This window comes from Engystomops pustulosus, chromosome 11, assembly GCF_040894005.1.
Source record: "Engystomops pustulosus chromosome 11, aEngPut4.maternal, whole genome shotgun sequence".
NCBI classification, from domain to species: Eukaryota; Metazoa; Chordata; class Amphibia; order Anura; family Leptodactylidae; genus Engystomops; species Engystomops pustulosus.
In genome coordinates, this window is record NC_092421.1 from 14920995 (window position 1) to 14945329 (window position 24335).

Here is a 24335-nt window from a genome sequence, read left to right on the forward strand (position 1 = left end):
CCCCTCTAAAGAGGGACATGGGGTTTCTTATGTATAGAGACTTTCCGAATCATATATAAGATGAGGTCTTGACCTACATTAGAGGAGTCATCCAGGATTAAGATATCACTGACCAATCATTAGGGTAGGTCAGTAATATCAGAATGGTTGGGGGTCACACACAGCACCCCAACTCATAAACTGCTATGGACTGTACCCCTTCTGTGCTAATCTGTGTCATGTGACCACTGCCCTTACTATATTATCCTTCCATACCCATCTTTAAAGGACATCTGCCACCAGGATGAAGGATTGTAAACGAAGCGCACTGATATACTGGTGTGTGCCCCCTCTGGCATGATCTGCTCTTCTTTAAGCTTCCTATACTCTAAGGGGCTTTCAAAATTATGCAAAAGGGCCTAATGTGCTCCAGGCTCCATTAACACCTATGGAGTCCAGAGCCCCTCAGGCTTATTTGCATAATTTTAGAATCCTTTTTTTGGAAAAACCAGGACATAAGAAGCAAAAAGAAGAGCGGACCCTGCCAGAGAGGGCACACACCAATCTGTCAGTGTGCTTGGTTTACAATCCTTCTTCCTGGTGCAAATATCCTGTAAGGCTTGTTTGTCACAATAGGTGGGTTCATGCAATCGATAATTATTTTCAATAATAATAGTGAGAAGCGTATTTGTCTTATGCGTTCTCATCAGACACAACGATACCGCTAGCGTTTAATAACATATAATTCTGTGTATCAATGTGGATTCCTTTATTACATGGTAATTCCGTTTAACAAAAGAATCCTTGTCCGGAAGCTGAATCCTTCCCGTAAGGATTAGGCCTTCCCTTTTTAGCACAGGAAGAAAAAAAAGATGATGTATAGAATTATATTAGATCCCGATGTAGACTATTTATTAATACGGAATGTTCCGATCATGTTTGTTAATAAATGTATCAATATTTATAAATATATGTGTTTGTGTGTGTGCAGCAGACAAAGCAGCGGTTGCTTCTTTCTCAGGACTAGACGTGGATGTGTCTCGGCTCTGTCTGATGTGTTCTGTGGTTTGTGAGTGTTGCAGCAGGGCTAGTCCCTCCGGTTAGAGCTAGTGAGCATGTGCAGAGCAGCCCAAGGTATGTGCATGTAGAGCTAACAGAGAGGCTTGTCTTTGCAATGCCATGTTTGTGTGTGTGTACCAACTGCTGGACAGGATTCTGTGAATCTGCTCGCCCTGCTCTGTAATCTGATGTTTTCTTGCTTCTGTTTCAGTCTTCAGGATAATTCCTTCAGCAGCACAGCTGTAACCGAGTAAGTCAATGCTTTACATCCACCATAATATGATTAGTAAACAACAATGTATTCAGCGCTGTGCCTTCTACCCTGTGTGTGTGTGCTTCCTGCTGCAAATTATCTCCCTGCCTGCTTACATCCTACAAAGATACATACAGTACAACATGTATCCGTATTTGTGTATATACATTGTTTCTAATGGCTGAGTATTTAGACATCTGACAGAACAGTCCAATGCTCCGTGTGTGATTCTCTGATCGCTGCATCGAGGATTTCAATGCATAGGTATACAGTGTGATGTGCAGGGCTACGGATCGTGTGCAAAACCTCTTTTGTCTCACGTCAGTAGCCACCCTATAGATTTTTTTTTTTTTTAAGAAGATGGGACAATGGTAGATATTTATTCACAGGAAGCTGCCGGCGTGAAGTGGGTTAAAACCTTGCAGAGAGACAAAAACTTTAATAGATCAAAATAACAGTTTTCTCCACCCACGCATCATACCCGGGTTTAGATGTGACATTAAGTATATATATATGACAGGCGGCTTCTTGTGTGAACGAGCTCAGTCGTGTGAAATCGTAATGAATGAGATTGGCGTAATCCTATTCAATTTATGTACATTGGTTTCAATATATTTATTCCATGTGTCATATAAATGTGTGACTGGTCTAGATACGCATCAGGGTGGGAAAAAGTGGCAAAATGTATTTGTTTTGTTTTTTGTAAATTTGTACAAACCTCTGTAGAAATGTGAACAAAAATATGTTCATTGCGTTTCACGTATGATAGCGCGGGCTTATAATGTACTGTCTATGAAATGTTTGTCTAATGTTTAATGTAGAGGTGATTGTCTTTGCATAATATTTTGGATAGGCAAAAGCTGAACTTGAAAGCTGATGTCCATGTCATGACACTTGACACTGTAGTATGCGTAGGCCTAGGTCACACAAACAGGCTTGCCTAGGTTGTCAGCTGGTCTCTAACAAGCGTCATCAAGGGCTCCTATAAGCAAGGGGGCACATACAGATACAGTAACTGCTGTGGGTCATTTGCAGCCAAATTAGAGCCTACACATAGTTTAAAATACCAGTGTGTAACATGCATTTCTTATCATTTGTTTGAGTGACATTTTGCACATTTTCATTTCTTTATTTTTTGCATTTTCCGATTCCAATGTAGAAGCCTATCGAAAAAAATCACTGAAACACCTTCTATATATTAAATGAAAAGCAATATCAGAAATGCCAAAACCAGTGGTGTAACTAGAAGCTGATGGGCCCCAGTGCAAAGTCTGTGCCAGGCCCCTGACTATAATGTATGGTTTATAGTACTAGTCTTCTCATATGGGAAAGTGACACTATAAGGGCCCCCTAAACCTCCTGGGCCCAGGTGCGATCGCAACCTCTGCACCCCCTAAAGTTACGCCCCTGGCCAAAATAGTCACAAAACAAAATTTGTATGTAGGACGTCCATTCTACTACACACTTAAAATGGGTTATTAACTGATATACATTACTTTTCTTATGGTACATTCGCCACTTAAGGAATTAACAGGATGTTTTGTGTTTTAATCAAACTGAGAGAATATACCATCACTGATCACCTGACATTACCTCTAATGGTTGTCTCATAAGAAGGTCATGTAGGTCCCCTACTACTTTAGGCAACATTCACATGAATGTTGTTTTAATCCATATGCAATCCTCTTTTAAGCTTATGACACACTGACACATTAATTTCAATAGACCCATGCACATAAACATGTGGAGGCTGAAGAAAACTCAGAGCAGGTCCCTTTGTAGCCCATGTTTATGGTTCGGGTCTTCCCAAACAAATTGGAATGTGAAAACTACCACCTTAATTTTTTTTGGGTGAGCTGCAAAAACATATTGCATATGGATGACACACGTCTGGCATCTGTATTTTTCACGTTCTGTTTTTGTGGACCTACAGATCAGGAATGGATTAAACACTGATGACAGATGAACTGCAAAAAGGGACAATGGATCCATTGTTTATGTAGTTTTAATCTAGGTTGGGATAGGAAATAAGTTTGGACAGGGAGTAACAGAAAAATCATAAGACTTCTGTTTTATCTAAAGATTTGGCGCCACAAGTAATTAGGCAAAAATCACAAAAACTGACACAGTAGCATGCTCAAACGGAGATTCCTTTGACCCACCAGATAATATGATTCTTGAACCCACTCTCTATTGATCTCTACAAAATTGATCCCTACTTACCACCAAGATGACTTTTGCTGGGCCTCTGCAGCCCATTGCTCTGTCAAAGCCTAAACCCGCCGAAGGATCCTCGGATTCTCAGTGGGTCCAGTCCGATGCTGCACATGTTTGCCTGTACCGTTCCATACTTTATTTAAACATTAGTGAAATTGGATATATCCAGCAATGTAACCTTGTAATCTGCCCCCATTTAGACAAAATGGGGCAGATTTACTTACCTGGTCCTGTTGCGATCCCGCGGTGCGTTGTCCAACGAGGATTCGGAGCTGCCACGATTCACTAAGGTCGCGCGTCCAATTTCCTGCATGTGTTCCTTCCGCGCTGAGATCCGCCGGAGTTCACCTTCTTATTCCCGGTGCTTGTGAGTGCTGATCTTGCGACACAATTTCGTTTTTAAATTCTGCGGTTTGTCCGAATCAGTCGGGTTGTCCGTCGGCACGCCCCCCAGATTTCTGTCGCATGCAAGCCGGTGCCGATGCGCCACAATCCGATCGCAAATTCGGCACAAAAAAAAGGAAATACTCAGGAAACCAGATGGAATCGAGGTCTGGGAACCCTTAGTAAATGAGCCCCAATATGTTTCAAAAGCAGTCAAATACTTGATATATTGTAACCATCACATTTCTCGATTGTATCATAATGTGGGATCAATTATTATTTCAAATAAATGTTAGCCAGTTGAAATTATACTTACATTTTAAGGAATTTTGTTGACAGAAAGGATTTAAATATGAAGTGGAGTGGCCTTAATGACATAGCAGAGAAGCCAAAGAGAACTTTGTACACTAATATAAGGACAGTTCCCTAATATAATGGTTTCCATGTAAACTTATCATACAACTTTTTAGGGTAAAGTGCACGATGTTCTTTGTATGGCTTGGTTGCTTGAGCTCATACTGTGGGATATACCAAAGATCATATACATATATATATATATATATATATATATATGTATATATATATATATATATATATATATATATATATATATATTCTTGCTGTTTTAGGAGTGGACCTGCTGACAAATGGACCTATAGATAAATGCTCTTGATAGATAACTTTGGCTACACCCATATAATATTAATGTCCATTATTTTCAAGATCCTGGAAAACCCCTTCCTATTAAATTTTTTTTTTTAATATATGGCTTACAAATAATTAAGAGCCCTCCTGTTCAGCTGTGGCGCCTGGTGTCACTGTAGGGTCTCTGTCCCGATTTAATGCCTGAACTAATGCTGTAGTAGGCGTGCGGCTGTGGTGGGGACAGCCTGTGCCGCAGCTGAAAGGGAGAATGGTGAGGATATGATAATATGATTTATTATTTTTAAAGCCATGTATTGAAAAAAAAAAAACCCTGGACAACCCCTTTAAGTCAAGATGTGAAAGCTGTTTCGATATGATTACATGTTACACAGTTTGCAGAAAGCTAAATTTAAAACCAAATTGGCTGCCAACATTGAATTTGGACAATTTTAGAAATCCACTCTTAGGGAAGCCATTCCACTGGTCTAAAATAACAAAGGGGACGGTCAAAGCCAGTTGTCAATGTATTCATAATTAACCCGGCAAAAGACATAAGATTATACAATCTGTGTATAAAATCTGTGTCCAGCATTGATAAATTATGAACAACATAAGTATTGTTAGGAGGGGAGAGGAGACAGGTCCACTTTGAGCAAAACAAAGAAGCCTCTTAGAAGTACAGTACAACTTGTTTTTACCCGTTTAAGAGTCGAGATGCAGCGGAGATGACCTTTTAAATAATCCATCATCACTCGGCTTTCTGCCAATCTCAGCGCGTTTTCCTCCTATGCTTTTAAATAGTTGCTCCACCGATAACTATCCCCTCATCTTTGGCCTCCTTTATCACTTGAGGCTCTCAAAGTTCGTCCGTCTGTCTCACCTACTCGATCCTGTTTTTAATTGCCCGTCTGGTAATTTAATCATTAGATGTGAAGACACGCACAGTCTTATGCTATGAGCGGCTGTGTGGGACATTTTGAGGAGCAAGTGTTTGCTGTGACACAAGCTACTTACATTTAGTGACATTATCCTGGTGCTTATTAGACATATCTCAAATGGATAATTGGAGGAGTCAGGCCCATCAATTTCCATACTAATTGTAACACTGCTGCCAAGATGTCATCATCCACACATAACTAATATCTGGATTATATCTGTCATTATATAATACTTGTAAGTCATCTATTACTTGTCTACTAGGGATTGGCTATATACAGCCAACAAAACAACCGCCAGCAACAAAAAATAAAATAACCTCATAGTAGAAATTACAAAAATATATAAAAAAATATTTTAAAAAAATGAGAAAATCATATGATACCTATCCAAACAAGTTGAAGGGGTTGTTCACTTTCAGCAAATAATTTATATTATATATAAGGAAAAGTTATACAACTTTCCAATATACTTTCAGAATCAATTCCTCAAGGTTTTCTACATCTCTGCTTTCTATCATTCTATAGGAAGCTTCACGGTTTACTTCCTGTAGATAAATACCAGTCCATGGTCATGTGATGTCACACAGGCGCGCGGCTCGTTATAACAAACACCGCTGTGTGAGATAACGAGCTGTGCACCTGTGTGACATCACATGACCATGGACTGGTATTTATCTACAGGAAGTAAACAATTAAGCTTCCTGTTAAATGACAGTAAGCTAAGATCTAGAAAACCGGAAGGAATTGATACAAAAAGTATTTTGGAAAGAGGAAAACTTTCATTTACACGAACAATATCATTTATTTGCTGGAAGTGAAAAACAAGTTTAAGCCTAAGCAACAGGGTTACAGGCAGAGGTCGCATTAACGCCTCACCACGCGTCATAGACGCGTGATGAGGCGCCATTACCCCCCAAAATAATTGCCATGCGTAAAGATACGCTTGGCAATTATTCAGTGTAGCGCGCAGGCTGAGCGGCCCAGCGCACGCTGCAAAGGAGGGGAATGTCAGTAGCGCGATCGCAGCGCGCGCCGGGCCGCTCAGCAGGATGCGGAGATGTGTGGGATTTGTGAGCGCCGCCCCCGGGGGAGACATGTGGGCCGCGATGCTGTTGCTCCAGCCCTCAATGCCCGCAGCAGCGGCGAGCGGTTATGTGGTCCTGAGAGAAATGCCGGGTGAGTGTGAGCCGCGGCCGGGGGTACACTGCACTCTGTGTATGTGCTGGGGGAGTGTGTGCTGCGTGTGTCTGCCATGTGCTGTGAGTGTGCGCGGTGCGCTGTGAGTGTGCGCGGTGCGAGTGTGCGCTGTGCACTGTGAGTGTGTGCTGTGAGAGGGAGTGAGTGTGTGCTGTGCACTGTGAGTGTGTGTGTTGTGTGTGTGCCGTGCGCTGTGCGTGTGCCGTGCGCTGTGCGTGTGCCGTGCGCTGTGCGTGTGCCGTGCGCCGTGCGTGTGCCGTGCGCTGTGCGTGTGCTGTGCGTGTGCTGTGCGTGTGCCGTGCGCCGTGCGTGTGCCGTGCGTGTGCCGTGCGAGTGTGTGCCGTGCGAGTGAGTGAGTGTGTGGTGAGGCTGCTGTGTGAGTGAGTGTGTGTGCGCTGTGGGAGGGAGTGAGTGTGCGCTGTGCGAGGGAGTGAGTGTGTGTGCGCTGAGTGAGTGAGTGAGTGTGCGCTGTGCGAGGGAGTGAGTGTATGTGCGCTGTGCGAGGGAGTGAGTGAGTGTGCGCGGGAGTGAGTGAGTGTGCGCTGAGGGAGGGAGTGAGTATGCGCTGTGCGTGCGAGTATATGCGCTGTGTGTGCGGTGAGTGTGTGGTGAGGCTGCTGTGTGAGTGTGTGTGCACTGTGGGAGGGAGTGAGTGTGCGCTGTGCGTGCGAGTATATGCGCTGTGTGTGTGCTGTGCACGGTGAGCAGACAGATGATTTCTTTTTTTTTATAAATAGCGTCTATTAACATTATATACGGCTATTATATATTATTTAGTTATATGTATTACCGGGAATTTTCATACTCCTCCTCGACTAAAAATACTCCTCAAAAATAGTAAGAGGAGTATTTTTACCCTTTGGGAAAAATGTTAGTGCGACCTCTGGTTACAGGCAGTCCCCGGGTTACGTACAAGATAGGGTCTATAGGTTTGTTCTTAAGTTGAATTTGTATGCAAGTCAGAACTGTATATTTTATAACTGTAGCTCCAGACATATTTTTTTGTGGTCTCTGTGACAATTGGATTTTATAAATGTTGGATTGTCATAAGAACCCGGATTAACAATAAATATTAACTACAGACACTTTTAATAACTGTTATAGCTGATTATTGTAGTCTGGGACTAAAGTAAAGTAAATTGGCAACATCCAGAGGTCTGTTTGTAACTAGGGGTTGTCTGTAAGTCGGGTGTTCTTAAGTAGGGGACCGCCTGTATTCATTTTGTTTGCAGCCTGTGTAAAGAAGACTTTTCTGTGCAGGGAGGGTGAGAGCAACTGCATCAAAAAGATATTATTATTATCTTTCTATAAAACTGTTTTATGTACACAATGGGGCACATTTACTTACCCGGTCCTGTCTTGATCCCCGATTCAGACTGTCCGGCGCGATTCACCAACATCGTGTGCCCGAGATCCTGCATCCGTTACTTCCCCGCTCAGGTCCGCCAGAATTCACCTTCTTCCCGGTGTATGTCTTGCAACACAATTTGCGTCCAACGGTGTCGTGTGAAAGCCGACATGGATGTGCCGAAATCCTATCGCGTGCGCCAAAAACCCCTGTTAAATGCGGCGTAACTCGGAAAACGTCGGGAAACCCGACGAAAATGTGGTCCGCGGACCCTTATTAAATGAGCCCCATTGTGAATTGGAGGCTGATTGAGGCATTCCATCACAACTTTTATTTTTGATTCGTTCTTGGTTATTACTAGGAAATCAATGAAAGAACTACTCTGGATATGCACTGTGTGAACCTGAGTTTACTTGAAATATGATCCTACATTCTTTGCACTCCGTCACTCATTGAATGGTCCTTTGCTTAGAATGATGTATCTGATTTCAAGTAACAGAAATCCCTGAACAGTGTCCTCAATGTAGCCCTTGCAATCTGGACGTAGAGGTGCCTTAAGATGAAACATTTCTTGTATACATCTATTACATACACTATATAAAGATCATTTTGGCCGGTTTCCCCCCAAAATATGATTCCATGTAACATCAGTAATGCAATATCATTTTATTATTGCATCCTGTACTTATGTGAGGTGACGTGTTACATTGGGGCTTATTTACTAAGGGTCCGCGGATCGCACTTTCGTCGGATTTTCAACGTTTTTGGGATTTGTGCCACTGTGACAGGTATTTAACTGGGGATTGTGTCGCACGGAATCAAATTGTGGCACAGCTGCGCTGCTTTCATGCAACAGAAGTCGGATGATCCGACTGATTAGGACTCGGGGATTTAAGATTCCATTTTATGTTGCAAGACAAGCAACACCGGGAAGAAGAAGGTGAACTCCGGAGGACCTGAGCGGGGAAGCGACACATGCAGGATATCAGGGGCTCTATCTTAGTGAATCGCAGCAGATGTGTATTCCGGGCGGTCAATGCACTTTCGGGGATCTCGCAGGACGGGTAAGTTAATGTGCCCCATTGTGACATTCTTGCTTCCATCACTAACAGGTGACAATGATGCAGTTCCTGACTACATGTATAATGATTCTTGCTCTCTAAACTTGAATGTAACTTGTCCACAGGATAGAAGAAAAATTACATATTGCGGGGGCCATGAAAGGTAGTCCTCTGTTCTTTTGAACTTTGGTGGTCCCAATGGTCATACTTTCAGCAATTTGTAACTTATTCCCTATCAATAATGTTGTTCCTTACCAATAATTGATTATGTAATTATGAAGCCGACATATAACATACAAGATTACCGGCAATGCATTGCCCTGTATATAGCAGGACGTGATGCTGATAATCAATGCAATTAACTCCGCAAGGAAGGATCATGGTAGCCCATTTACTATGCCTGTGTATATAAGCGCTATATAATTATCAGGTATTCCTCAGTATATGCCTATGAGTCAGTTTTGCATCAGTTTTTGTAAGCTGAGAGTGGAGCTTGCAGAGAAGTATAAAATGGCTGAGGAGACACATAGCTGAATCGCTACAGAACTCCTGCATCAGACATTCCACAGCAATTCTCACTGTGACGGAGACCTGCTAAAAATTGCTAGTTTCTTCTGCAGCCTTAGTTGCAGCAGGTGTTGGTAGTCTCATAACATGTGTCACTTACCTTATTACGCGTTAGACCCACTCGGTTTTGAGTTAGGCTGGGTTCACACGTTGCTTTAACATTGCAATGTAAACAGAATGTAAACACATTCGAAACGCAACCTTAAGCTGCATTCACACGACCGTTGGGGGACGGATATACATATCCTATCTTTCCTCGGAATACGGCACGGCGGGCACAGGTTTGTCTGGCCGCGGTCACACGTACTGCTAGGCGTCCGTCATAACGCGAAGCCAGCGCACAGGGGGAGGTCCTCGGCCCAAACGCACATGCGTTTCCAGGGAAGCACATGCGATTAATAAAAGCCGATCGCATCCGTTTCTCTGGAAACGCATGTGCGTTCGGGCCGAGGACCGACCCTGTGCGCTAGTGTCGCGTTATGAACGGACGCCTAACGGTACGTGTGACCGCGACCTCTGAATGCATCCATAGGCAGGCAGCACACAACGGAAGTCAGTCCTTGATAATCAGGACGTATTTTAGTTATATATGATGTAAAAAATCATTACAGTTCTGCGCTACAGTTTTTTTTTAGAAAAGTAGGGAGTCTTTCCATCATATAGGGGCACATTTACTTACCCGTCCCGTTGACGCCGCTGATCAGGAATGTCCGACGAGGATTCGGAGCTGCCGCAATTCACTAGATCGTTAGTCCAATTTCCTGCATGTGTCACTTCCCCCGCTGAGGTCCGCCAGAGTTTACCTTCTTCTTCCCGGTGCATGTGTGTGCTTGATCTTGCGACACAATTTGATTTTTAATTCTGCGGTTTGTCCGAATCTGATTTGTGTCGCATGCAAGCTGACGCCGATGCGCCACAATCCGATCGCGTGCGCCAAAAACCCGGGACAATTCAGGGCAAAACGGTAAAAAGTCAGGAAACCCGACGAAAATGCGGTATTCGGACCCTTAGTAAATGTGCCGCATAGAGTTTCGTCCTCTACACTGAAAATACTCGGCCTTACAAAAGTCAGACAACAATACTGATGCCAATTCATTCAATACAAGGCCTAAGGGCGCGTTCACACGTGGCACTAGCATTGCATTTATATTTCTCATTTGGCTCCTTAAATGCCCTTCCCGGGTGTAGAGAATATGAAGCAGAAACCTACTTAAAAAAGGTAAACCTGCTCTCTGCAGGAATGTTTCTGCCTGTTCTAAATAAAATGGCCTTGTTGTTTTGCATTCATGACTGCATCATAGTACTGATGACAGAATGGGGCTCATTTACTAAGGGTCCAGGGACGGCACAAACGTCGGATATTCTGACGATTACCGTTTTGCCCCGCATTTAAAAGGGGATTGTGGCGCATGCGATCGGATCAAATGCTCTGTCTTTCATGTGACACAAATCGGGGCGCGGGCTGTTGGACGATCCGACAGATTCGGACTGAGCACAGGATTTAACATTTGAATTTTGTGTCGCAAGCCATGCACTCTCCTGAGCGGAAAAACGACACAAGCAGGAAATCAGGCGCACGATCTTAGTGAATCGTGCTGGAGTCCATGATCATCGGACAACGTACAGCGGGGACCGCGCAAGGGACAGGTAAGTAATGTGCCCCAATATGTCCAAACTAGGGAGATATTTTCTCTACAGGTTGTCCTTGTATAAAGAACAGAAATCTGTGTCAGCATGATATAAATGTCCCCTTTTTTGTAGTGTAGTCCCCTTTTTATACAATGGACTTTTATTACGGTACCTAAATACAGAAAAGGGATTCCATTACTACAATGTTGGTTCTGACCCAATATTTTGGATGTACTAATTCCTCAATCCTATCAACAAGCTTGACCACCACTCCAGTAGGAATAGGGGACTCCGTTCCTTTTTCAGGCCCAATAAGTGGCTCTAATATGGATCAGGAACCCACTAATGATCCCTGATCTTAGAGAGTGATACATGATCAAATAGGGCTGTTTTTAACATCAGTATTAAAAGGAAATCTAGCATCAAAACCATGCATGATAAAACAGGGGCACTTACTCATAGATCCAGGCACCGTGACTACGGTAATCTTCTTATATTTGTTATCCATGGCCTCCTTCTTTCTAAAATCAACTTTAAAAATTATGCTAATGAGCCTTTGAAGACCTTTGTGGGGGGGCGTCCCATGCTTCGGTTTAAAAGGCTTTTACACTATGCAGGAACACTGTGTGAAATCACATAAGGCAGAGGGAGGGGGAAGTGCTGAGGGAGCCAGGAGGGAAGGGGTAACAACCCGTGAATCCTCAGCAAGGAGAGGCTCTAAAGTTGTATTTTTTAGAAGGAAAACATGGATAACAAATGTAGGAAGAGCCTGGGTCTACAAGTAAGTGCTCCTGGTTTATCATGATGGATTTTAATGGTAGATTTCCTTTAATTGTTGCTGTAATTGGTTACCGATATGCAGAATATCTTGTACATCCTCTCATAGCCCGTTTAACGTAGTTTCCCAACTGTTTCCATGGAAACTAAAATCAGTATTACACCGACTGTATAACAAGAGCAGACAGATGTACGCCTCGCTCTCACGTTAGCCCTGAAGCCGGGAATCTATCTGCAGTATATGCTACTGCTCGCTTCCATTTTCTCTTCAAAGAAGTGTCAGCGAAGATGAAATTGGTCATTTACCAACAATTCCGTAGGAAAAAGTAGAAGCTACTAGTGTTCTGGATAGCAGGTCATTTAGTTTGTTCATGATCCAAGTACAAATAGATATAAAATTGTGTGATCGTGTTGTGCCTTTGGTGGATGTTATTCTGCCGAACTGTAAAATCCTCCAGCTGTCATAGATTGGGCAGTGCCCCGTACACAGAGCCTGGCACAAGGCAGCCATAAGAACAGTGGGGCTCATTTACTAGGGGTCCGCGGACCGCATTTCCAATTGCAAATCGGGTGCGTGGCCCTTAGACAACCCGACTGATTCGGACTGAGTGCGGGATTTAAAATTCAAATTATGTTGCAAGACAATGCACTTACATACACCGGGAAGAAGAAGGTGAACTCCGGCGGACCTCAGAGGGGGAAGCGACACGTGCAGGATATCGGGCGCACGACCTTAGTGAATCGCACCGGACTTCATCCTCGTCGGACAAAGGTAAGTAAATGTGCCCCACTGCCTTGGATTGTGCCATTATTTTTCTATCTTTTGTATACGTAAACTTTCATATACAGCATGTCATCCCTATACCACATGTACCGTAGGGACACGGGAGATAATGTACTTAGTAAAAACACAGGTTCACAAAAAGTCCAAACATGTGTGTGCGGATTGTATAAAGTATACCTTTTTTTATTTGTTGTTCAAGGGAATAACGCGTTTCGGCCACAAACTCCACCTTTCCTCAGATGTAACTATAGGAACAAGTACAGGGATACTCTCTTCTATGTGAGAGTCTGAATCCAGAGCCAGGGTGTATGGTTGACCAAAGGGTTTCATTTAACTTGCTTTACTGTGATCATGTTGGAAGGGGGAACCCCTGAGGGTCACAGCAGTCTGATAGACTTTGCAGGTGCAGGTAATGCAGAATTCCTGTGCCCCTGGTATTAAAAAGGTTGTTAAAACTATCTGAGATTACCTGCTGCTCAGTGGGAGTCTAACTCCCGCAGATCAGGAGAATGGGACCCCCAGCAATATGGATAATGGAGTGGCATGAATAGCATGTGCCCTGCCTGAATAGTATGGGAGTGATGGAAATTGTTGCGCACATTGCTTGGGTTTCGATGTGAATAGGGGATAACAGCCTGATCTTTGGGACTCCCTGCTAATCTCTTAAATTTCTGACATTTCCTTACAATTGAATATAGCAGCAGGACACATGCTCAGATAGCCGCTCCACCCATTATTGAGAACGGGACCCCTGTCAGCAGGATTGCCAGGGGTACCATTCTCATGGTATAGGAGAAGTAATCCAGCACATGATTCATATCCATTCAATTAAAAAATCGTAAGATTTGAAACGCGTCAGTCGGCTTGTCCTCTATTTGTCACGACTAATTGAAACTATGTTTTTTAACCAGAAGAAATAAACACTATCGGGCACATTTACTTACCCGTCCTGTTGACGCCGCCGATCCGGCATGTCCGACGAGGATTCGGAGCCGCAGCGATTCACTAAGATCGTGCATCCAATTTCACTCATGTGTCGCTTCCCCCGCTGAGTTCACCTTCTTCTTCCCGGTGCATGTGAGTGCTGATCTTGCGACACAATTTCATTTTTAAATTCCGCGGTTTGTCCGAATCGGTCAGTTGTCCGACGTCCACGCCCCCATTTGTGTCTCATGAAAGCCGGCGCCGATGCGCCACAATCCTATTGCGTGCACCAAACCCACGGCAATTTGGAAAAATTCGGGAAACCCGACAGAAATGCATCCGACGGACCCTTAGTAAATGTCTCCCTATGTTTTTAATCCAAAGAAAAGTAATTTTTTGATTAAATGGATATAAATCATGTGCTGGATTGCTTTTCCTATACTACTACATGCGGATTCCGACTCTGATATTCCGTGCATTGGTGCAGTGGGGGAGCAAGGAGGTGAGTTAAAGGAAACCTACCACTTGTAGTGGCAGGTATCCGATGGAAATACCGGGCACCAGCTCAGGGTGAGCTGGTGCCGGAGCTTATTTTAGTTAGTGTTTTAAACCGCGGTATCGCGGTTTAAAACACTTTTTAAACTTTATAGCCGGCGCAGGCAGGTACGCGCTCGGCGCTTACCGTGCACGCGGCTCTCATTCACTTCCTATGTAGCCGCGTGCACGGTAAGCGCCGAGCGCGTACCTGCCTGCGCCGGCTATAAAGTTTAAAAAGTGTTTTAAACCGCGATACCGCGGTTTAAAACACTAACTAAAATAAGCTCCGGCACCAGCTCACCCTGAGCTGGTGCCCGGTATTGCCATCGGAAACCTGCCACTACAAGTGGTAGGTTTCCTTTAAGTTCAATTTTTTCTTTTTGTTTTGATACCACTCTCATGGTCTATTGGGGGTTGCAGCAGTCAGACCCACTGAACAGCTTGTTATACCTTCCCTAAAATAGTTTGTACAGCCCCTTTAAGGTTTAATTATGGCAAGATTCCTCTTTGAAGTGGTTTAGAAATATTCATTTTAGCCGTATGCCCTTTCTTGCTTCTATCTCTTTTCCAAATGTAGAATTCTAGATGTGAAATGGAGGTGAAGGTGGCATATTATAAATACAAAAATAGCTCTTTCTGGAACAAACAGTATTGTACAAAATTAACATGCAGGAGTTTTTAGATCAGGAAGGAAAGATCATCTCTACAATTAGGAGAATTGAATTGTCATGCACTGGAATTAGCTCAGGGAGTCACTTCCAACTCCTATAAATGGGTTCTCCATGTCCGTGTTAATATTGTGCATGTGATCAGTGCACACAAGAACATGGCACGTCATAGTAACCAATCGGATCTCACATTGCTTGTTTCGGAGCAGGTTTGCAGATGAAAATGATGATGTGATGTTGATGACTCAGAAATTACCCTAACTTCGACTCCAGCTCCACCAAAATGGTCAACGACTCCACAGTCCTGTTTTCCTGGTTCCTCTAGCGATGCTAAGATAAATGCGTCCATTCCTTCCCAGTCCCCTATTCTTCTGATCTGTAGCAGAGGAGCTTCACTACTAAGCATGAACATAAAGTGCAGCAACATTCATCTCAACTAAAAGCCTAGAGTGCAGAAATAGAGAAAAAACGGGGTCAAACATTGCGTTTACAACCGTAAACGGTAATGTAATTAGGCAAATCACCTCTCATCAGCTGTTGTATATGCGTTTCAAACGCAATGAAAACGCGACCAAAACGCAACGTGTGAACGCGCCCTTAGGGTGAAGACACACGTGGCGTTTTTAGGCCGTTTTTGGGCCGTTTTTACTAAGTGCGTTTTCAGATCGTTAAAAAACGCATGCATTAAAAAACCGTTTTTTTGAAAACGCATGTGTTTTTGTCTGGTTTTCCGGATTTGCACAATTAAAAACGGACAAAAACGCATGCGTTTTTAACGATCTGAAAAAGCACTTAGTAAAAACGGCCCAAAAACGGCCTAAAAACGCGATGTGTGTCTTCTCCCTTAGGCCGGCGCCACACGTGGCGCTTTGTCTGCGCTTGCAAACGCAAACGCAGACAAAGTCGCGCCCACCGGGGCGGGCCTCGGCTCGATCGCATCGGCGTTTCTATGGAAACGCCTGCGATCGGGAACGAGACGCCGGTGTTTTGCGTTAATTTAATGCGAAACACCGGCGGCTCGTTCCCGATATGGAAACGCCCGATGCGATCGGGCCGAGGCCCGCCCCGGTGGGCGCGACTTTGTTTGCGTTTGCAAGCGCAGACAAAGTGCCACGTGTGGCGCCGGCCTTAGGCCGCGGTCACACGTACCGCTAGGCGTCCGTCATAACGCGACGCTAGCGCACAGGGGGAGGTCCTCGGCTCGAACGCACATGTGTTTCCAGGGAAACGCATGCGATTGATAAGCCGATCGGTTCGGGCTGAGGACCGCCCCCTGTGCGCTAGCGTCGTGTTATGAACGAACGCCTAGCGGTACGTGTGACCGCAGCCTTAGGCCACGGTCACACATTCCGCTAGCAGTCTGTTCATAACGCGATGCTAGTGCACACGAGTAGGGCCTCGGCAGATCACATATGTGTTTCCAGGGAGCTGATTTGCCTAATTACATTTCTGTTAACGTTTCCGTTTACAAAATGCATTGTAAATGCGATGTTAGCGCTTTAACATGTGTGGTTTGTTAACACATGTGTTAACAAATGTAAACAGTAATGTAAATAGGCAAATCACCTCTCCTCAGCTGTTGTAATACGTTTCAAACGCAATGAAAACGCAGGTCAAAACGCAACGTGTGAACGCGCCCTCAAGCTTGTGGAATTATTAGGGCGCGTTCACACGTTGCGTTTTGACCTGCGTTTTCATTGCGTTTGAAATGCATATACAACAGCTGAGGAGAGGTGATTTGCCTAATTACATGACTGTTAACGTTTCCGCTTACAAAACGCATCGTAAACGCGATGTTGTTAACAAAGCGCTAACGCATGCGTTTTGTTAACGCATGCGTTAACATTGCGTTTACAAACGTAAACGGTAATGTAATTAGGCAAATTACCTCTCACCAGCTGTTGTATATGCGTTTCAAACGCAATGAAAACGCAACCAAAACGCAACGTGTGAACGCGCCCTAACACTCACATCTCCTTTGGTAGAAGCAGGAGGCAGGTGAGATGTGTTTGTGTAAGTAGGGGAAGTGCTGTCAGTATTTGTGAATGACAAGAGTCTCATCCAATCAAAATCCTAAGAGCAGCCCCATGGGAGGAGACTGACTCACAGGAAGAGGCATGCTGGGAGGATGCTGAGTACAGGTCCAGTATACCATCCAGAGGGCCACTACAATGAAGTAGGCGAGACAGAACTTGTTACATTGTGTATATGTATCAATGTTATGTGACAAAGCAAACCTCAGAGCATGCATGATAGTGTGTATGATAGTGTGTATGATAGTGTGTATGATAGTGTGTATGATAGTGTGTATGATAGTGTGTATGATAGTGTGTATGATAGTGTGTATGATAGTGTGTATGATAGTGTGTATGTAATAGTAGGTTATATGTATACCATATAAGCGTGTACAGATATCATGGCTCTCCCGGAGCATCTATTTGTGTGTGTTTATGTAAAACTGTATATATTTATGTAAAATCCTAAGGGTGATGCCACATGTGGCGTTTTGAATGCGTTTTTGGCCGGTTTTTAACATGTCCGTCAAAACGCATCAGTTTTTGACCGGTTTGACCAATCATCTCAATTCTAACTGGTCAAAAACGCACGTGTTTTTTGAAAGACTGCTTACAAACGGGCCAAAAACACGTTCAAAACGCCACGTGTGGCATCGCCCTAAGTACCTACACATTACACATGTGTATATTCAATACAAGATACCGGGAGCACAGGCAATCAGGCCAAGGCGTACCCCCCAAAACGCCATGTGTGACCACACCCTAAGGGCTCCCCTAGCCCCTTGTGTGATCTGGCTGTATGGAGCGTTACACTCTGCCACATGTGAACGCGACCTCAGATACAAAAACACATTAGTTACAGTTGTGACCCATCGCAGGCAGGCGTGTTATACGTGTATCTATTCTATCTGCCGTGACATCACATGATTGGATGTGTCCCAGCGCTCTACCTGTGGTAAGCGGCGGATCGCTTCTTCAGACTTTCACATTTATTTTTAGTTTATAAATCTTACAAAGTGAAGAAAGCTGTTTACAGATGTGAAAGTCATTATTAAATGTTGAGGGCAGGTAGGTGAAAATAAAGGTGGAATCCAGCAAATGCAATGTAATGAAAACTGTAAAAGAAAACTGTATGGAATCTACTGAAAAACCTTTGTCGTATTCCGTCTGGATTGCATTTGTGAACGGGGAGGGGCGTGGCCTGATTATGCATTGAAATAGAAATACATATTTTTGTTGAAGGTTGCGGTCACACATTTTGGGGTTTTCATTGCATTTCGACCTAAGGCTGGCAGCGCACGTGGCGTTTTGAACCCGTTTTTGGGCTGTTTTCAAGCAGTTGTTAAAAACCGCATGCGGATTTTGAAAAGGCATCCATTTTTGACCGGTTTTAATTATGATAATTGGTAAAAGCGGTCAAAAACTGATGCGTTTTCAAAAAACATGTTTTTTTTTAACAGACTGCTTAAAAACGGGTTCAAAACGCCATGTGTGCCTTAAGGTGCAGTCACGTGGCCTTTTGAACCCGTTTTTAAGCAGTCCATTTAAAAAAAAAAAAAAAAACATGCAATTTTTGACCGGTTTTAATTGAGATAATTGGGAAAAACGGACAAAAAAAATGCATTTAAGAAAAAAAAAAGCATGTGGTTTTAAAAAATATGCATAAGGTTTCAAAAATTGCATGCAGGTTTTTTAACTGCATGCGGTTTTTAACAGACTGCTTAAAAAAGGGTTCAAACGGCACACGTGACCACACCCTTAGCACCTTTGTTGATGCTATGTTCGCACATACATTTTGTAAACACAATGTTAACAGTTTCTGTTGTGCTGCATTTGTAAACGCATATGTCAACACCACATGTGGCCTCACTCTGGCTTTATGTCTCTGTGACAATTGGATTTTAAAAATGTTGGATTATATAGAAACCTGGGATTGGAGTGAGTGATGCACGAACTGCAAACTTCCTCCAAAGTGAATAGTATAGAGACAGAGAGAAAACAGAAAGGAGCGCTCTCCTAGTGCATTACGCGATGATATTTGATAAAAAGCAAAATCTTTGTCCAATGGGACTCTCACCTGATCGATGATCAGTATACAGCATATAGGGTTTGAGTCACGGGTATCCGGCTGCTCAGCGTGTGTGGTTATCCCGTCCTCCGTGTTCCAGGGTCACCCGGGGAAGGTTTCTTAATGTACCGATTCTACTGATGCTCCGTATACACATCAATTCGAGCGCTCAAGGATGTTCCAGACTCCCGATACATGTGATTAATATTGGATTTTATTGATTAAAATCCGATATTAATCACATGTATCGGGAGTCTGGAACATCCTTGAGCGCTCGAATTGACGTGTATACGGAGCATCAGTAGAATCGGTACATTAAAAATGTTGGATTGCCATAAGAACAATGCGTTAACACATGCGTTTTGTTAATGCATGTGTTAACAAATATAACAAATGTAAACAGTATTGTAATTAGGCAAATCACCTCTCCTCAGCTGTTGGAATGCGTTTCAAACTCAATGAAAACGCAGGACATACGCAACGTGTGAACGCGCCCTGAGGCTGTGTTTACATTGTGTTTACAGCTAAGGGGAGAAGATTTGCCTAACGCTGCATTAAGGGTTCCGTTTTGCAACCGCGAGTTAACGGCGATGTAATCAGACGCATTTCCTCAGCTGTTGTAGCGTGTTTCAATATGCAATGTAAACGACGTGTGAGCCTTTGGGTGCGTTCACATGTTGAGTTTTTCCAGATCCAGTTTTTGAAGCCAAACGCTGGTGTGGATGATAACGGGTAAGAACCTCAAGAATCAATGAGAAGAGTTACGCCTCCTCTTTTGTTCACTCAACTCCTGCTTTGGACATCAAAAACTGCATCTGAAAAATGTAACGTGTGAACGCGCCCTCGGGTTTACCTATACCGTGTACCAGAAACAAGGCGGCCACCTGAAACCAGATGGAAAGACTCCTTATTTAGCAATGTGATACTGGCTTGGGGATCAGCTGACTCGTGTCCTTTAGGGCGCGTTCACACGATCCGCTATCGTCGCGTTCGTAACGCGACGCTAGCGCACAGTGGGCGGGGCTCGCATATGCGATCGCCCCAAACTCCGCCCCCTGTGCGCTAGCATCGCGTTATGAACGCGACGATAGCAGAACGTGTGAACGCGCCCTCAGGATATTGAGGCAATCATCTCTGATCACCTGTGGGGGCTGCAGTGACCACCATGGGGGGGGGGGGATACTCTCGGAGGAATAATACACCTAGCGGAGGGATAGCCTGGGTCCCACATATAAAGCTGCTTTGTGTGAACATCTCTGTTTTAGCTATTGGGTATATGTTTAGATACTATGTTGTACAGATTATGTATTTGGGGCTTTAATGATAAATGTTTTAATGTTTTGATCTGGTATTTCTTCGTTTTTAAATTAATTTTAGCTACTGCTCTGTGCAGGAAATTCTATTTATTGTCCATATTCCAGACTTGTATTTCCTGTTATTGAAGTCAGTTTATAAAAACTTTTTTTTAAAATTCTTTTGAAGGAGCGAATGTGAAAGCCCCTCCCTACATGAGGACCAAACTATCTGTTCCATACTCAGGTAAGAGCCCTACTCTGGTGCACCATAGATGGAAAGATTTCTTGACTTTGTTTTGCTTATAGTTGTTCCCTTATTTGTTACATTTGTATGATATATGCACTCACTCACTTTAAAAAAAGGGGTACGACAAGTTTACACCACACTTGTATGATGCGCTTGGATTGTGTTTTGTAATTCATTGTAAGTGCGTCAGATCAAACTCCTCCCGAACATAGATGACGTTCACATTTAGTAAGTAGCAAAATGTGTTTTGCCTTGTTAAAAAAAATATAAAGCATTTTGGTCGTAACTCTCTGGTTGCTATGCATTTTAAACACAATCTGAACGCAACATTTGAACAAGGTCTGACTGTCTAAGGCCTCATTCACATGGCCGTCTGGGGGATGTATTTTCGGTCGCATATACGTCCCTATAGATGGCAATGGCGGCGAGGCGGCGGTGCACACAAGTGTGGCACCATTCCCCGCCGCGTGTGCGGCCATGTCTGTGCTGTTTTCTATGGTGGGGGAGGTTTCACCTCCTCCTCTCCAGCCCACAGCGGTATGCCGGCTAGGCTGCGGCCGGGTGGGCATACGGCTCTATGAATATACCTTGAGGGCGCGTTCACACGTTGCGTTTTGACCTGCGTTTTCATTGCGTTTAAAACGCATATACAACAGCTGAGGAGAGGTGATTTGCCTAATTACATCACTGTTAACATTTCCGTTTACAAAAAGCATAGTAAACGCGATGTTAACATATGCGTTAACATTGCGTTAACATTGCGTTAACAAACGTAAACGGTAATGTAATTAGGCAAATTACCTCTCATCAGCTGTTGTATATGCGTTTTAAACGCAATGAAAACGCAACCGAAACGCAACGTGGGAACGCGCCGTCAGGCTGCGATCACACATAAAGTTTGTATTGCATTTTGAAGTGCAACTCGCTTAGGCTGAGAATTGTCCCCGTGTACCAGTGCCTGTGACACTATGAGGCTGCGATCACACGCGTCGCATGAGTTGCATTTATAAATGCAATCGGTCACATTGGCCCGATCGTATATGCGCTTCCATGGAAATTCCTGCGGTCCTGGCAGCAATTGGACCTGCTCGATCTTTTTGCAGTGCTGTCCGTTCCGGCTCATGCATAAAGCACGTCCATGGCAGCTGTGAGTTAGCTGCCGTTTTTGTGGCTAGCTCAAGACGCCATTTGCAGAGGTGTAAAAGCTAGGCAGTAACTAGCAGTAGACTCGATAGATTCTAGATAGAACTTTACACCTCTAATTGGCTCGGTTTCATGCTAGAAAACACATTTTTTAGCTTTTGTTGCAAGGCAGTGCAATTTAGGTCATGCCAATTTTACGTGGAACATGTTGATTTCTCAGTAAACTCTGTTCTTTCTGAGTACTAATTTGTGCAATTGTGTTGCAATTTTTGTTAGTTACTCTCACAGTGTTCTATAAGAGTCCCTGCTTCCCTGCAAATCAGCAGCTCTGAACTGTAGTCATGAGCACATCCTATATCAATAAGATTCATGGAGCTCTGTCCCCTGCATGGTCCCAAATCTGAATAGTGGTGCCCTGAAGAAGCTCCAAAAAGAGGGTGCCCTAGGGTAAATCACTGGGGATACAAAATACAGCTACTGAATTACTACACTATTAGTCTTATTGTGATTATAATCGTAACCACATGCTAAGTGATGAGAAAACAATAGTAAGAAATGGTTTGCATAGGAAGGAAACCATAAAAATGCTTTTTCGTGTATGGATGTGTCACCAAGTTAAATGCCTTTTCTTTTTATTAACTATTTTAATAGTGAAACGTAAGATCTGTGGCTCGGCTCTTTGCTTTGAAGTCGGACGGATCATCCCTTATGGTGGTGTATGACAGCAGCATTTTTCTGCCTAATGTAATAATAGTGGCAATAAGCAGGCATTAAGTGGTGTTCACGGGCTTATAAATAGCATTAATAGGGCACGGACGGGTTTATTCCACCTTTTTGAAGTCTGACATAAATAGCATTCCAGAATGTTGCATCATGGGAACTTCAGGGCTTTCTTTACTATAAATTTAGAAGTTTTTTTTTTTTTACTAGAAATGAATGGGGAAGAATTTGTCATGTATTACAGCTATGTCTGTGGCCCTGTGATCAATGTTATATCTTGTTACATCTAACCCTAGTTATAGACTAGTGACGTGTACCGTATTTTTCGGACCATAAAGCGCACCGGATTATATTAGAGACCAGAGCCAGGTGTCTGCTGCTAAAGCAAATAAAATAATGGGATGTATCAAGAGAGGAATAGATTCTCATGATAAAGACATAGTTCTGCCCTTATACAAATCCCTGGTCAGACCACACATGGAATGTTGTGTACAGTTTTGGGCACCAGTGTATAAAAAGGATATAGTAGAGCTGGAACGGGTGCAGAGGAGAGCAACCAGGATTATTAGGGGAATGGGGGAACTAGAATACACTGACAGATTACAAAATTTGGGATTATTCAGTTTAGAAAAAAGACGACTGAGGGGAGACCTCATAACAATGTACAAATACCTGAACGGACAGTACAAGGATCTCTCCAAAGATCTTTTTATACCTCGGCCTGTGACCAGGACAAGGGGGCATCCTCTACGCCTAGAGGAGAGGTGATTCTACCATCACCATAGACAAAGGTTCTTTACTGTACGAGCAGTGAGACTATGGAACTCTCTGCCGCAGGAGGTTGTTATGGCGGACTCTATGTACATGTTCAAGAGAGGCCTGGATGCCTTTCTGGAGAGAAAAAATATCACGGGTTATGCAAAAAAAGCCAAAAAACATTTAATTCTTAAAGTTTGGACGTGATGGATTTGTGTCTTTTCCAGCCTTATATACTATGATAAGGCGCACCATCACTAAATGGTTCATATATAAGGCACACCGGATTATAAGGCGCACCGGACTATAAGGATGAATGACCAGCAGGTGGCAGACCTGTGCACAGTTCAAGGCAGCTGTTGTCTGTAAGTACGGTTCATATATAAGGCACACTGGACTATAAGGCGCACCTTTGATTTCTGAGAAAATCAAAGGATTTTTTGTGCGCCTTATAGTCCGAAAAATACGGTAATAAATATAACAATGGAATCTTGCTTACAACCAACATGTTGAGACCACTTGCACATGCAGCGACTGAATTTAGCTTTGAAACACAATAAAAGCCCAGAAGAGTAGGATAGCTTGGTCCTTGTATATTGAAGGTGAGCTACTGAAACCCAAAAGGTAACATCCGAGCAAGGCTATGTTATGATCTTATTTTTGGCACATGTTCAGCATATATTGCCTGGAAATCTGCAAGCGTATTTGTCTATAGACGTATATTGACAGGGGGAGGTATTCTTTTTGCCTCCGTCTGCACAGTAAACATCCAGTAAGCATCCAACAGAAAACATGGGTTGAAAAAGCACAGCAGTTTGTTCTTATTCATCCAGCTTTCAGAGGCATTTTTGATGTTTAATGCTCAGCGGAGGCCATTGGAAGCCATGATGGACGGATGCAACATATGGCATCCGTCCCCACCGTCTGCTTAACGGTTAACCGTAGTTGTTTCCCCAGTGATGTGATTGTCCATTTATGGACAGTCATCCCACTTGGGAGACACCCATAATATTGTCAGCAGAAAATGACTGGCTGCTGCCCATTCTTGCTCCCACTTTTGGAGGAGCTGAACAGAAAGACATCTTCAACTGTACGAGCATAAAGTGGGGCATGCTGCTTCCATC

At 43.5% G+C, this 24335-nt stretch overlaps 1 protein-coding gene across 8 annotated transcripts in view; it reads left to right on the top strand.

Moving 5' to 3' along the window:
* Window positions 1–24335, top strand: part of FAM13C (family with sequence similarity 13 member C) — a 190421-nt gene that overhangs the window by 94133 nt on the left and 71953 nt on the right. For 5 of the 8 annotated variants that reach the window (XM_072131207.1, XM_072131200.1, XM_072131202.1 and 2 more), the window contains exons 7-8: window positions 1250–1288; window positions 20533–20589. In XM_072131207.1, the coding sequence (XP_071987308.1) occupies window positions 1250–1288; window positions 20533–20589 (96 nt within the window). The remainder of the gene's footprint in view (window positions 1–1249; window positions 1289–20532; window positions 20590–24335) is intronic. The other 3 variants (XM_072131203.1, XM_072131205.1, XM_072131204.1) reach the window with 1 other exon arrangement.